At 39.5% G+C, this 14,157-nt stretch overlaps 1 protein-coding gene across 1 annotated transcript in view; it reads left to right on the top strand.

Moving 5' to 3' along the window:
- The window catches only part of DNAH8 (dynein, axonemal, heavy chain 8), a 335,359-nt gene that overhangs the window by 157,599 nt on the left and 163,603 nt on the right, over positions 1-14,157 (top strand). The window contains exons 42-51 of the mRNA XM_011944829.1: positions 705-877; positions 2,534-2,712; positions 4,115-4,302; positions 6,823-6,909; positions 7,006-7,113; positions 8,285-8,419; positions 10,613-10,774; positions 12,753-12,999; positions 13,123-13,364; positions 13,454-13,594. Of these exons, the coding sequence (XP_011800219.1) occupies positions 705-877; positions 2,534-2,712; positions 4,115-4,302; positions 6,823-6,909; positions 7,006-7,113; positions 8,285-8,419; positions 10,613-10,774; positions 12,753-12,999; positions 13,123-13,364; positions 13,454-13,594 (1,662 nt within the window). The remainder of the gene's footprint in view (positions 1-704; positions 878-2,533; positions 2,713-4,114; positions 4,303-6,822; positions 6,910-7,005; positions 7,114-8,284; positions 8,420-10,612; positions 10,775-12,752; positions 13,000-13,122; positions 13,365-13,453; positions 13,595-14,157) is intronic.

Genomic DNA, 14,157 nt, shown 5'->3' with positions numbered 1-14,157 from the left:
TCTGTATATGCTGATGACTACGTGGATTGGGTGGCTTGGCTATAGTGCTGGTGCAGGGAGACATGTGCATATATAACTATGTGTTTCCGTACTTAACCCTTTAGTGACTTCTGACTGCCATGAGGACAATTCTTAAACCCCTTCCCATGGCCCTGTGAAGCCTCAACTCTCATGCTTTCTCTAGATCCCAGGATGTCTCCCAGCTGTACTGACCTTTTTTCGGTTCCTTGAGGATGCCAATCAGATCTTGTGGGCTTTTGCCTATAGCACTTACTCTTCCCACACCCTCATTATCCCTTTCGTTCCTTGCTCCCAGTGGCCCTGGCTAATTCATACTATTTATCTGGGTTTTAGTTGAGATGTTTTCTTCCTCTGAGTGCCCCTCTCAGATACCCTGGAGTAGTTAGGTCCTCCTGCTCCATATATTCATGAGCCCTGAATTTCGGTGGTGGTGCCCTTTGTACTTTATTGCAATGATTTGTTTCACTGTTTGCCTTTTGCTCTTTTCTGTAAGCTCTGGAAGCCTGGAACCATCTCTGTCTTTGTTCACCTAGCACAGTGTCAAGCACAGGAAGAAACTCAATATTTGTTAAGTGAATAAGAATCAGTTCATCCAAGAGTGAATTAAAAAAACTGCCCACATGCTTATGTTTTATGCTATTGCAATTCAGTATATAACTTTTTTTGTATTTTATGTTTTTAAGGTAAAAATGCATATCAGATCACCTACTGATTTTGAATGGTTAAAACAGAGTAGATTTTACTTTAAGGAAGATTTGGATCAAACTGTAGTGTCTATTACAGATGTTGATTTTATTTACCAGAATGAATTTCTGGGATGTACTGATCGCCTTGTTATCACTCCATTAACAGATAGGTAGGAAACGCAGTTTTTATTTTTTATTTTGTAATTTTAAAATGTGCTTAACATTATTTAAAGTTGCATTTGAAATATTAACAAAAGCAGATTTCTGTCATATTGGGTATATGCTGGCTCATTAAAGTCAGCCTAACAATGAAATAACCACTTAAATATACATGTGCATTGAATTTTTATGAAGTAGAAAAAGATAAAAGAATAAAAGCAAGCTTGAATGTTGACTGTGAGTAATTTAATGGTGAATTTTAGATTGCAAGATGGAAAAATATTCCTAGAATCCCAAAAGAAGTTAAAATTGCCAAGAAGGAAGGTACCTTGGAGATCATGTAATTTAGTCTTTGGATTTTCAGATGTGGAAATTGTAGTAAAGTACATTTTCATGACCAATATGAATAATTAGTCAATGGCAGATCCCATCACAATTCTTTCCATTATATGACACTAGATCGTTATTAGGTCTCTTTTATCCCATGACACCCAGTTAAGTATGCTGTGCACAGAAAACATTCAATAAATGTTGTTAGAATTGACTTAAATTGGGTTATTTAATATTTAGTGCCACTGTTACTTTACGTAGGGCTGCCTCCAGGTGAAATTATATCAAATTACATCTTCAGCCTCCTTTTGATTTATTGAACCTATCCCTTTTATGTGCCCAGTGCCATAGAAACATAAATTTGTCAGTGTTTTCTCTTCTATTGGTGTTTACATATTAAGCATCATATCTCGTGAAGCTTTGCTAAGATCTTTACTAGGTTTTACTTAGATCCAAAACAAATACAACAGAAACTGGATCATGGATACAAAGAGATTTATTATATTAGTATTCTTTGCACTTTTCTAAATGAGTGAATTATTTCATAGTGAAACTATTATTTACAATGGTGTGCTGGAGCTGACTTGCATCAGCCTGTGGTGCTTACCTGGTTTCTTTCTTTCTTTTTTTTTTTTGAGACAGAGTCTCACTCTGTCGCCCAGGCTGGAGTGCAGTGGCGTGATCTTTGTTCACTGCAACCTCTGCCTCTACCTACCAAGGAGCTGGGACTACAGGCACATGCCACCATGCTTGGCTAATTCTTGTATTTTTTAAATAGAGAGGGGGTTCCACCATATTGGCCAGGCTGGTCTTGAACTCCTGACCTTGTAATCTGCGCACCTCGGCCTCCCAAAGTGCTGGGCTTACCGGCGTGAACCGCCGCTCCCGGCCTTACCTGGTTTCTGTCTATGTGCATTTTGCCCCGACTTTGTGATATCACACTGGTAGCTTGCCATTGACCACAGTGGAAGTATTTATACAATAGAAATTGGCAAACGTGAAAACGGGTGTTTTTTTTTTTCCCTGGAGAGCCAGTTGTTAAACATCTGCCAGCACAACACTGCTCATTTGGTTCTCCTGACTGTAATGGGAGGAAGGCCTGAAGGTTTTAAGTCAGGGTTGAGGAGTTTCAAAATTTGTCTCAAGAAATCTTTGGATTCACTGTAGTACTTTTAATGAATATCAAGTACCCTAACCTTGTTTGGTCACTTCTTTTGTGTGGGCTACTCAGACTCTAAAATAAACAGGCCCATTCCAATCACACTGGACTTTTGCTTGCGTCATCCTGTAATGTGTCATCCCATACTCACAGTGCTTTATTGGATGAACGTTTGCAGATGCTATATCACATTAGCTCAGGCCTTGGGCATGAACATGGGAGGCGCTCCCGCGGGACCTGCCGGCACTGGCAAAACAGAAACCACAAAAGACATGGGAAGGTGTTTGGGAAAATATGTGGTCGTGTTCAACTGCTCAGATCAAATGGATTTCAGAGGCCTAGGAAGGATTTTCAAAGGCAAGTGTCAAATAATATAGATTATTTTTGGTGAATTTATTTTTATTGCCCTTTAATGTTATTTTCTAATATAAATCCAAAGTGATGCAATCTCACATAATCAACATTAGTATGGGTTGATCCATATGATATTGCCATTTTTCTAGGTCAAAAATGGCTGGATATTAACAATTTCTTATGATTCAACACTATTGCTAGTGTTATAGTCTATGCATGGAATGTGTGTTAGATCACGAAAATGGAATCAATGTATAATTGCCTGAAATAATAGTAGAGAGGATCAAGATAGCAAACAGGGGACACATGTGGCTTCCCTCCCACAGAAATGAAATATTTTTAGAAAGCATAGCAACACTGGAAAATAAGAAGTGAGTGTCCATCAGCAGATGGAAAATTTTGAGAAAATCCTGAAAGGTAGATAGAAGGTGTTTTCAGATGGACAGAGAAAAAAAATATTTGAAGATACATCAGCCTCAGAGCTCAGTCCTTGGCTGTCTTCTCTTTCCTATCTACATGCATTCTCTTGGTAATCTTATGTAGGCCCAAGGTTTAAATACTATCTGTATGATGACTCCGGAATTATATCTCTAGCTTGAACTTCTCCTTGAAACTCAAGATTCATTACATACAACTGTTGATTTAGCATGTCCACTTAAATGTCTAACAGGTCCAGATTTACTATGTTTAAAACCAAACTCCCGGCTGGGCACAGTGGCTCACGCCTTTGGGAGACCAAGGCAGGCAGATCATGAGGTCAGGAGTTCGAGACCATCCTGGCCAACATAGTGAAACCCTGTCTCTACTAAAAATACAAAAATTAGCTGGGCATGGTGGCGCGTGCCTGTAATCCCAGCTACTCAGGAGGCTGAGCCAGGAGAATTGCTTGAACCCGGGAGGCTGAGGTTGCAGTGAGCTGAGATCGTGCTACGGCTCTCCAGCCTGGACTATAGAGCAAGACTCCACCAAAAAAATGTATATATAAAAACAAAACAAAACAAAAAATCTCCTGATCTCTAGGTGCTCAGGCACAACAACAACAAAAAAACCCAATAATGATAACAACAAACAAAATAACCATCCCCCAAACAACTTCCACCTATCCTTTACTCTACTCTTTGTCTTATACTCAGATCCAATCTGTCAGCAAATACTGTTGTTTCTACTTTCAGAATACCCCCAAAATTTGTACTTTCATTTTGGCAGTGTACTATTTCCATTGTTTTGATGAAAATGTACAAATAATTAAACCTCTCTTTATCACTGGAATTACATACATATTTATCAACAGCCAGATATGAAACATTACACATGTATAATGGTTTGGGAGCCCTGGAGAAATGATTGTTATCAAGAAGGTATATTATAGAGTAAAACTTTACAAATTAACTGTTTTTCATGCCAGGTCTTGCACAGTCAGGTTCCTGGGGCTGCTTTGATGAGTTTAATAGAATTGAATTGCCTGTGTTATCAGTGGCAGCACAACAAATTTATATTGTTTTGACAGCAAGAAAAGAGAGAAAGAAACAGTTCATTTTTTCTGATGGTGATTGTATTGATTTAAATCCAGAATTTGGAATCTTCTTAACGATGGTGAGAAAAAGACTTTAAATGCAATTTAATTCATTTAATTGTTACAGACATAAGTAAAACAAAGCATGTGTTAGTGGATGAATGACCAGCTATCCAGGAGTCATGAGCTGTTCTCTCTTACCGTGTGATTTTTTTTAGTGGTCATTATAGGCCAGATGGAAGATAAAATAGTAATTTTTTTCAATTAAAAAAATTCAAATCCAGACCTACAGAGGTAATATGCTAATGATAATGATGGATACTGTTTATTGACCACTTAATATAATATGTGTAAGGTGCAGACTAAATGTTCTATGTGCTGTATCAGATGGTGTAACTCACGTGGTTCTGCAGTAACAAACAATCGCTAAATCTTAATTGCTTAAAGCCACAAGATTTATCTCTCTGTCACATGTCCACTGTGGGTTGACTAAGGTAGAGGTGGGAGGCCAGGGCTGCTTTGTATGTCCTTACTCTGGTACTTGGCCTGGCAAGGTACCTGCTATCTCAATCATTGCTCTTTGCTGTAGCAAAGGAAAAAGAGAACATGAAGAATTGTGCTCTGACTCTTAGACTTTCTTTCTAGAAGTGACACAAAGTCCTAAGTCATTGGCTAAAGCAAGTTTCATGACCTAACTTCAAGGGGTGGTGGGGTGGGGGAAAATGTGCCGTCCTATCATGTAACTAGCAAGAGGAAGGACCTGAAATGTTCTCTCACATGTACACCGTATCTTATAGCTATGATAGTCCTCTGAAGTGGGTATTGTATAGCTGACTTACCTGAGGCTCAGCGAGACTTAAAAACTTCCTAGGTCACCCAGCCAGTAAGAGAAAGAAGAAGTTATTGTCTCTCTAACATCAAAATCTGACTGCTTAACCTCCACACTTGGTTTTTCTTTGACACCGAATAAAAGGAAATAAAAATAAAATTCCTGCAATAATTTAACAAGGTCCTGTACCAAAGAATTGTAACAAATTCAGTTACCATGTGATTAAGGGTGAGCTTTGAGATTCAGTGTTGTGAAGATAGAAAACCAAAGGCATGAATAAACGGGAGTTTCTATACTTTTATGTGTCACCAGTTTTAAAGCTTTTATGTGTTTTCCATAAAGTTAAATCTCGAAGTTGCAAGATAACACAAAGCACTCTGAGTTTTTAAATGTCCCCATGGATAAAGATGATAAATTATAGGAAGCAAAATCAGAAATGTTTCTGATACACTTATTGTAAGCAAACATCCAGTAAAGCAGTTAGGGGGAAATAAGAATAGTCTGGAAGTGTTGGTTATAACTCAGGAAGTGGGATGAAGAAATGTACTCAGTGTAAAACTATGGTCTACAATATTAAAAAGAGCTTAACATGCTCCCTGGATTAAGAATAATATTGGAAATAGCAATTAGATATTGCATTAAGCTGTGAGTAACTGAAACCTAAAAAATTTGTAGTTTAACATGTAAGGATTTATTCTCTTAAGATCCTTTTATGGTTCTGCTCCATCATGAATTCCATCTTCAAGGTCACCTTATGACCCAAGATGCTACAGAAAGCATCACTATCGTGTTGCAGCCAATTGACTGAGTCAACTCCCTTCAAACAAACATCAAGGGTATTTCATACAGTGTGCCCCTTTGCATCTTGTGGTGTAGAATTTAATCACAGCAGCTGCAAGGCAGGCTGGGAAATGTAGTTTTTAATCTGGGTGTTGCTGTACCCAGCTTGCAAGTGGGCTTCTGTGGCTCAGGAAGGATAAGAGCAGTATTGAGAGGCAGCCTCAATTTCTGTATTTCCAGCCCCTAATGAGGTACCTGGCCTATTGACAGTGTCCAGTAGATAGTCAGGGACTGAAGGTTTTTAACAAACTTGCCTAAGATAACTCATTCCTGTTGGCCTTACTTGTCTTTGAATCTCCGACCTTTCCTTTGAGACTTGGGTCTGACCTATCTTCAACCGGTTGCTTCTTAGGAGGCCTTCATTTCCTGTCTGCCTCTACTTTTGTCCTTTTCAGTGGTTTTCCCATCATTCCCTTCTTTATTTCCCCTCACTGCCATCTTTATTTCTCCTCACTTCTATGGGTTTTTGTCAGCCAAAGAGCTCTGTAATTGTGACTGCGAAGAATAATTGAAGAGATGGAATAAAAAAAATGCCCAAGGAAGCTCACCAGTATAAAATCCTGAGTTTTTTTCTTTTTTCAATAACACACTTTAGACCATAATTATCAGATATCTATTCAGTTTTCTCTTCTATTATTTCATGTTCTTTTCTATTTTTAAGGCAGTAGACAGATAGGTACTTAATTTTTGTCACAAAAAAATTGCGTGTGACCGTATTAATATCATGAATATAGAAAGATATAAAAGGGCATATGAATATTAATAAGTATGCATGGTCTAATACACATTGTTTTGAGAAAACAAAAGTATTTTATGAATCTAATATTTTTCAATACCATCTTAAAATCTGAATTAGAGGTCTGAAATATATTTGTATTCAGAAATGAAAACTGTATCAACAATTAAAAATTAAACATATTTTAACTTTTAGAACCCTGGATATGCTGGGCGCCAGGAACTACCAGAAAACCTAAAAATCCAGTTTAGAACCGTTGCTATGATGGTTCCTGATAGACAGGTATGCGCCAGGATTTGAAAGCATAATGTACTTTATGTTGTTTACTTGTTTTTCACTAAAGTTGTTGAAAAAAAATCTCACTATATTAATTTTCAGATCATTATGCGAGTTAAACTTGCAAGCTGTGGTTTTCTTGAAAACGTTGTCTTGGCTCAAAAATTTTATGTTCTTTACAAACTCTGTGAAGAGCAACTTACTAAACAGGTAACTTTATAGATCTCCTTACTGCTTACCCGCTAGCAATAGTATTTGGTTTTTTCGCTTTGTAATTTTCCCTTGATAAATGCTCATCAGTGAGTTAAAATCTCATTGACTCTTTTCTAAAATGCTTTTAGAATTAATTTTACCTATTGGTTGTGTATTTTTAAGACCTTTTTATTTTGAAATAATTGTAGATTCACAGGAAATTGCAAAGGAATGTACAGGGAGGTGTGTACCCTTCCCCCTGCTTTGCCTGGTGTTGACATCTTGTAATTATAGCACAATAACAAAACCAGAAATGGACACTGAAGCAGTCCACAGAGTTTGTTAAGGTTTCATCAGTTATACATGCACTGGTGTGTGTATGTGTGTGTGTGTGGGGGTGTAGTTGTATGGAATATGTAAGATACGGCTCTGTTCCATCACCATAAGGTTCTCTCATGCTACATCTTTATAACCACACCCACCTCTCTCCCATATCCCTAACCCATTAACCTTTTCTCCGTGTCTAGAATTTTATTGCAAGAATGTTATATAAATGGAATCACGTATTATGTAACCTCTTGGTTATGCATTTAAAAGTCTGTTGTTTGGGCCGGGTGCAGTGGCTCATGTCTGTAATCCCAGCATTCTGGGAGGCCAAGGTGGGTGGATCATGAGATCGGGAGATCGAGACCATCTTGGCTAACACGGTGAAACCCTGTCTCTATTAAAAATACAAAAAAAAAATTAGCCGGGCGTGGTGGCACATTCCTGTAATCCCAGCTACTAGGGAGGCTAAGGCAGGAGAATTTCTTGAACCCGGGAGGTGGAGGTTGTAGTGAGCCGAAATCCTGCCATTGCACTCCAGCCTGGGTGACAGAGCGAGACTCTGTCTCAAAAAAAAAAAAAAAAAAAATCTATTGTTTGTCGCTCAGACTATATCAGACTATATTTTTCTCAAAAGATATTTAAGGCGTGAATACTTGATCATGCAGGTTGGATTTTCCCATGGAATGATCATATTTTAGTCAAAGGAAAGGTAGGAAAGTTGAGCTAATAAACCTTTTCAGCTTAGTCACCCCAAAACTATGGCCTATAAGTATCAGAATCCACCTGTATGCATAGAGTGAGCCGTGAGTCTGTGTTTAGTTTTTCAATTAAACCATCTTTTTGCCCTCTTCTCCCATCTCAGGTTCATTATGACTTTGGATTGAGAAATATTCTGTCTGTATTGAGGACTCTTGGATCTCAAAAAAGAGCCAGACCAGAAGATAGTGAATTAAGCACTGTCATGAGAGGACTACGAGATATGAACCTTTCTAAACTGGTATCTTCTCTGAATTCTCTTCTTTTCCAAAATTTTAATGTGGTTTCTTTGTATTTGGTGGACAAGTAGGGGTAGGCTGATGTTGAGCTGTGAGCACTCATAATTACAGGGATAATAACTGTGCAAAGCCACCACTGTGCTTCCAGAAGAAAGTAAAAGACCCCATGACCCTGTGTGACCAACATGGGCTGTAAGTGCCTCCTTTTATCAGTTGTGTGCAGTGAAACAGGTCATCAGTGGGCTTCAGCTCCAAGATTCAACCTAGTTCTCTTGCATTATTCACAAAGTGACACAGATTCTCAGCATAAGAATCTGGATTCCCAGAGAACCATGAGAACTTTTTGCTTTCTCTGTATGTGACTAGCTTATCTCAGATATATCTCTTCCAAAACATAAACACTGTTTTTATTTTCCAAAACACATGGAATCTTTGCTGTGGAGAGCATGCTGCTTTCATGCTTGTCACATTTACAGCCTGGTTGTTGTTTTTTTTTTCTTTGAAACAGAGTTTCACTCTGTCACCCAGGCTGGAGTGCAGTGGTGCAGTCTTGGCTCACTGCAACCTCCGCATTCCAGGCTCAAGCTATCCTCCTGCCCCAGCCTCCCGAGTAGCTGGAACTAGTGGCACGCACCACCATGCCTGGCTAATTTTTGTATTGTTTTGTAGAGATAGGGTTTTGCCATGTCACCCAGGCTGGTCTCAAACTCCTGGACTCAAGTGATCCACCCCGCTTCAGCCTCCCAAAGTGCTGGGATTGCAGGCATGAGCCACCATGCCCAGCCTAGCCAGGTTGTTTTGAATATTTGATGGACAGGTTCATGTGGCATATAAGGATTTCTACATGCCACATATTGTGCCCGTGCCATGGGTGTACAAAGTTGAAGAAGAAATGTTTCAGGAAGCTACATTCTAGTTAAAAAAACTAACATCTGTGGAGTTCGTTACTGTTACAGTCTTTTCAGGTGTATTGTCTTGTTTGAGCCTCATAGCAACTCTGAGGGATCTGGATGGCTGGCTTGCTTATTGTGGTTTCGTTTATTGGGGAATGGAGACTAGAAATTGTAGGATTCCCCCATAATCACCATCAGCTGAGAAGAGGGGACAAAAATGTATAAGATTTTCTGATGCCAAATCCACTGCTCCTGCCAGTATACCTCACTGCCTGTATGACCGACATGGACTGTAACGGAGGCTTATACTCCCTAAGTCACCCAGGCTGGAGTGCAGTCTAAGCCTCCCTTAGATAATGGTATTTTGGAAATTCCTAGACAAGTATTCAAGAAAACATCAGCAAAGCCCTGGAGAAGAAAGAGAAATCATAAGGGGTCAGATGTTGGGAACAGGGCAATCTATGTATTAAATAAGGATTGGAGTCAGTGTACTCAAACCTAATGCTTATAAGAAAGGCTCAGAACACTGCCCTGATGGACTTTTCCAGCCATTGTTGGATGAAGTCATGCAGGGTTATGGCTATTTCCCCAATTTAAATAAAATATTAGTTCTTTAATCTCATGGGGTTGGGACTACAAATTATCATTTTTAAGGTTAATGCAAATGCCACTCTGTGGGAAGCAAAGCATTCATGTGATAAAGTAATGAGGTGGTACTTTGGAGCAATAGACGGGCAGGATTGTAGAACACATTGAATGCTAAGGAACTTTGGGTACAATGTAGATTCAACGGTGATTGTATTAGTCTGTTCCCACACTGCTAATAAAGACAGTTTATAAAGGAAAGAGGTTTAATGGACTCACGGTTCCACATGGCTGGGGAGGCCTCACAATCATGCCGGGAGGTGAATGAGGAGCAAAGTCATGTCTTTACATGGCAGCAGGCAAGAGAGCAAGTGCAGGGGAACTCCCGTTTACAAAACCATCAGCTCTTGTGACACTTACTCACTATCATGAGAACAGCAGGGAAAGACCTGCCCCCATGATTCAATTACCTCTCACTGGGTCCCTCCCATGACACGTGGGAGTTATGGGAGCTACAATTCCAGATGAGATTTGGGTGGGGACACAGCCAAACCATATCAGTGATATTCTGGAGAAAGTACTAGAAAATACAAGCCTAATTAGGAGAGTAGTAAATGGTTCTCTGGGGATGAAGTGATAAGTACTATGCACGTCCCAGCTAGTTGATAACATTTATTGACTGAATGAGTAAATTTATTTTAAACTATGCCACCTTAGGTTGATGAAGATGAACCCCTGTTCCTCAGCTTAATCAATGACCTGTTCCCAGGACTGCAACTGGATAGTAATACTTATGTGGAACTGCAAGAAGCAGTAGCCAATCAGGTTCAGATAGAGGGTTTGATTAACCATCCACCCTGGAACCTGAAACTCGTGCAGGTAAAGACATTTTAATCTATTATCAGTATAATGATAAGTATGTGTTAAACAGAGCTGTCTGAATAGAAAAACTCATGGTTAGTCTTACTTGATGTAAATATTAAATGAAAACATCATATGTACATCATTGCAAAAAGAATACTCAGGGGGATGTGGTGGTCCAAGAAAGATAGCATGGATTTACCCTGCCTCGCAGTAATCAAGCAGTAATTTACTGCAGTTGTTACCTACACCTGGGGACAACATTGGGATGAAATAGTAGGTTATAAAAACTCTGGGGAATGGAATGATCCAGGTGGTTTCTTGTGCCAGTCTGTTAGTACTGGCTGCAGCTGGGTGCCTCAGTGGGGTGCAGCGCCTGAGGAATCCGGGAGTGCTACTTTGCTCCTGCTTTGTGTGTGGACGTGTTATATCCTTTGCCTACACTAAAACCTGAATCTTTTGACTGCATATGTTGGTGTCTTTCTGTTCATCACATTTCATCCTTGTGACAACCGTCTAACCACCTGATTGTATTACCAGTAGAATCAAGAACTTGGTAGCAGAGACACAGGATTAAATCTCTATGAGCTTGATGCTTTGGGAATATTTTCCAGAGTTTTTGGAAAATTAAGGAGCTGAAATTGTGGACATTGTTGAAAACTGCATTTGAAATATTAATATAACAATTCTTATTTTAACTTACTGTTCTTGCCAGATTATAAGATGTGCAAGTATCTGAGACACATCCAAATCTTACAAAGAAATATGTGCATGGGGGAAAAGTCCTTTTCATCATTCATGTACTGGAAACCATTTTAAGAGTTTAAAAAATTTCTGGGAAAACATGATTTTATATATGATATGCATACAGTATACTGAGTTCTAAAATTCTCGCCATCTCAACGGGCGGCGACTAGAATTTTGGGTTCTTTGTTGATGTCAATAACATTGCTCTTGAACATGTCAGGAACAGTGCCTGTTGCTTTTAAACTATAGTTTACAATGGTAATACATTTCTGTCCAAAATGTTAGGAGAAGAACTCACTCTACCTCTGATCAGCTGTCAGACCTTTGACTTCTTCTTATTATTTTTTAATCGAGAAAACTACAGACAGGATGTTATAACAGTGGCTGTCCATACGCCTAGCATGTCTCCCTGAATCTCTTTTACCATTTCCATGTGCCCCTGCCCAGCTTCTGTGTGTTTTTGCTTCTAATAGCAAAAGGAGGACTGGAGCCATTTTGTTGGCAGGCACAAAGAGTAGGTGCTGCACGGGAGTTTATTTCCCATCCTCGCCCCCAAACCAACCTCTCTAAGAGTTTATGGGGTAGGAAAGTCAAGCTCGCCTGGTTCCAGGTGGAGCAATCTTTGAGATTAAGTTACACTCCAGTCTCCCGCGGGATCAGGCTCAAGTCTGCCCTCTACAGGGCTGTGTCCTCAATCACACCTTACTTGGCTTCTTCCCATGCCTGTCCTGCTTTCCTCTCTTTTTACTGGTGTCTCCTGGGAGCACTCCCTGAATAAATCACTTGCACAGGAATCCTCATTCATGATGTACTTCTGGGGAGTTAGAAGGCCCCTGTGAAACGGATCTTCACTGTGATGCTCTGCGTTGCTGCTTTCCACCACTAAGGGGCGATATCATCACATTGGATGCCGAGAAAGTTTGCGCATGGAAAAACTGCTGGTTATAGACTAACAAACAAAAATCACAGGGAATCATCACGCAAGAAGCAAAAACTAGATGCTGAGTTAATTATTTCCAAAATGTAATTCTAGCTCCACATTGTTATTACTTTATCACATATCATTTTATAACGTAGTGCTCATTTGCTATGCACATCTAGTAGAACAACATTTTTTACAACTTAAAAATAGTGAACTAGTTACTTTAACGAAGAGCTTATTTAAAGCCTTTAAACTTCAAGTAACTACTCTGGATGTCAGCAAGAGACTCATAAATTACATTTTTTAATTTACTGGTTAATTGTGTAGTTATATGAGACGTCTTTGGTACGACATGGCTTGATGACTCTTGGGCCCAGTGGTTCTGGAAAGACAAGCGTTATTACGATTCTAATGAAAGCGCAAACAGAATGCGGAAGGCCTCACAGAGAAATGCGAATGAATCCAAAAGCCATCACTGCACCTCAGATGTTTGGCAGACTGGACACTGCTACCAATGACTGGACAGATGGCATTTTTTCTACTCTGTGGAGAAAAACATTAAAAGCTAAAAAAGGTATACACAAACCTCCTTTGTGATCATTTTTTCCCTGCCAGCATATTAAAACAATATTTGTTTGACTTTTCCATTTTAATTATTTGCAGATGAAAAGTGATTTGCTGTTTTAATTATTTGCAGGTGAAAACATTTTCCTCATTTTAGATGGTCCTGTGGATGCCATCTGGATTGAGAACTTAAATTCCGTTTTGGATGACAATAAAACTCTGACATTAGCTAATGGAGATCGCATTCCCATGGCGCCTAGTTGTAAGCTTCTGTTTGAAGTCCACAATATTGAGAACGCCTCTCCTGCCACGGTTTCTAGGATGGGCATGGTCTATATCAGCAGCTCTGCTCTCAGCTGGAGGCCAATCTTACAGGTGGGGCAGAGAGATGGGAAGAAGAACCCTCAAGGGTCTCTCCACGTTTCACTTTCTTAACAAACAGAGATTCTGTTTCTTTTCTGCAGGCATGGTTGAAGAAGCGCACTGCACAGGAAGCTGCTGTATTCCTGACACTGTATGAGAAAGCCTTTGAAGATACATACACATATATGAAACTAAATCTCAATCCCAAAATGCAGCTCTTGGAGTGCAACTATATTGTGCAAGTAAGTTTTTTTTTTGTACATTTACTACTTCGATTTTGATTTTTTTTGCACTCAGTTGCAGTTTACAGCCATCTAAAATAGAAAGTTCAGACAGCCATAAAAATCATTTGATGATGTGACTGTAAAGGCTCTGAGAATTTTGATTCCTCTTAAAGATCTTCTTAATAATCTTACTGTTTTCTCTATTATTTTCACTTCCCAGACGGATGTCAGAGGAAGGGGGAATGAACTATCTTCCCCACTGTCAGGTTTAGTGACCTGTTCCAGAAAGTGTGTCTAATAATGACAGCCAGTAAAATAAAGTAATTAATTAAAGTAAATTTTAAAATAAAAAACAACACATATGTGCGTGCGCGCACGCGCGCGCGCACACACACACACACACACACACAACTACTGGTTCCATCCTAACAATAGAAGACTTCGTTGTCTGGGCGCGGTGGCTTACAACTGTAATCCCAGCACTTTGTGAGGCCAAGGGGGGCGGATTGCTTGAGCTCAGGAGTTTGAGACCAGCTATGGGCAACGTGGAGAAACCCCGTTTCTACAAAAATTAGCCAGGT

Source organism: Colobus angolensis, unplaced genomic scaffold (assembly GCF_000951035.1).
Source record: "Colobus angolensis palliatus isolate OR3802 unplaced genomic scaffold, Cang.pa_1.0 Scaffold105, whole genome shotgun sequence".
In the NCBI taxonomy this organism is placed as follows: domain Eukaryota; kingdom Metazoa; phylum Chordata; class Mammalia; order Primates; family Cercopithecidae; genus Colobus; species Colobus angolensis.
The sequence above is the reverse complement of the archived record's forward strand: the minus strand, read 5'-3'. Positions and strand labels throughout refer to the sequence as shown.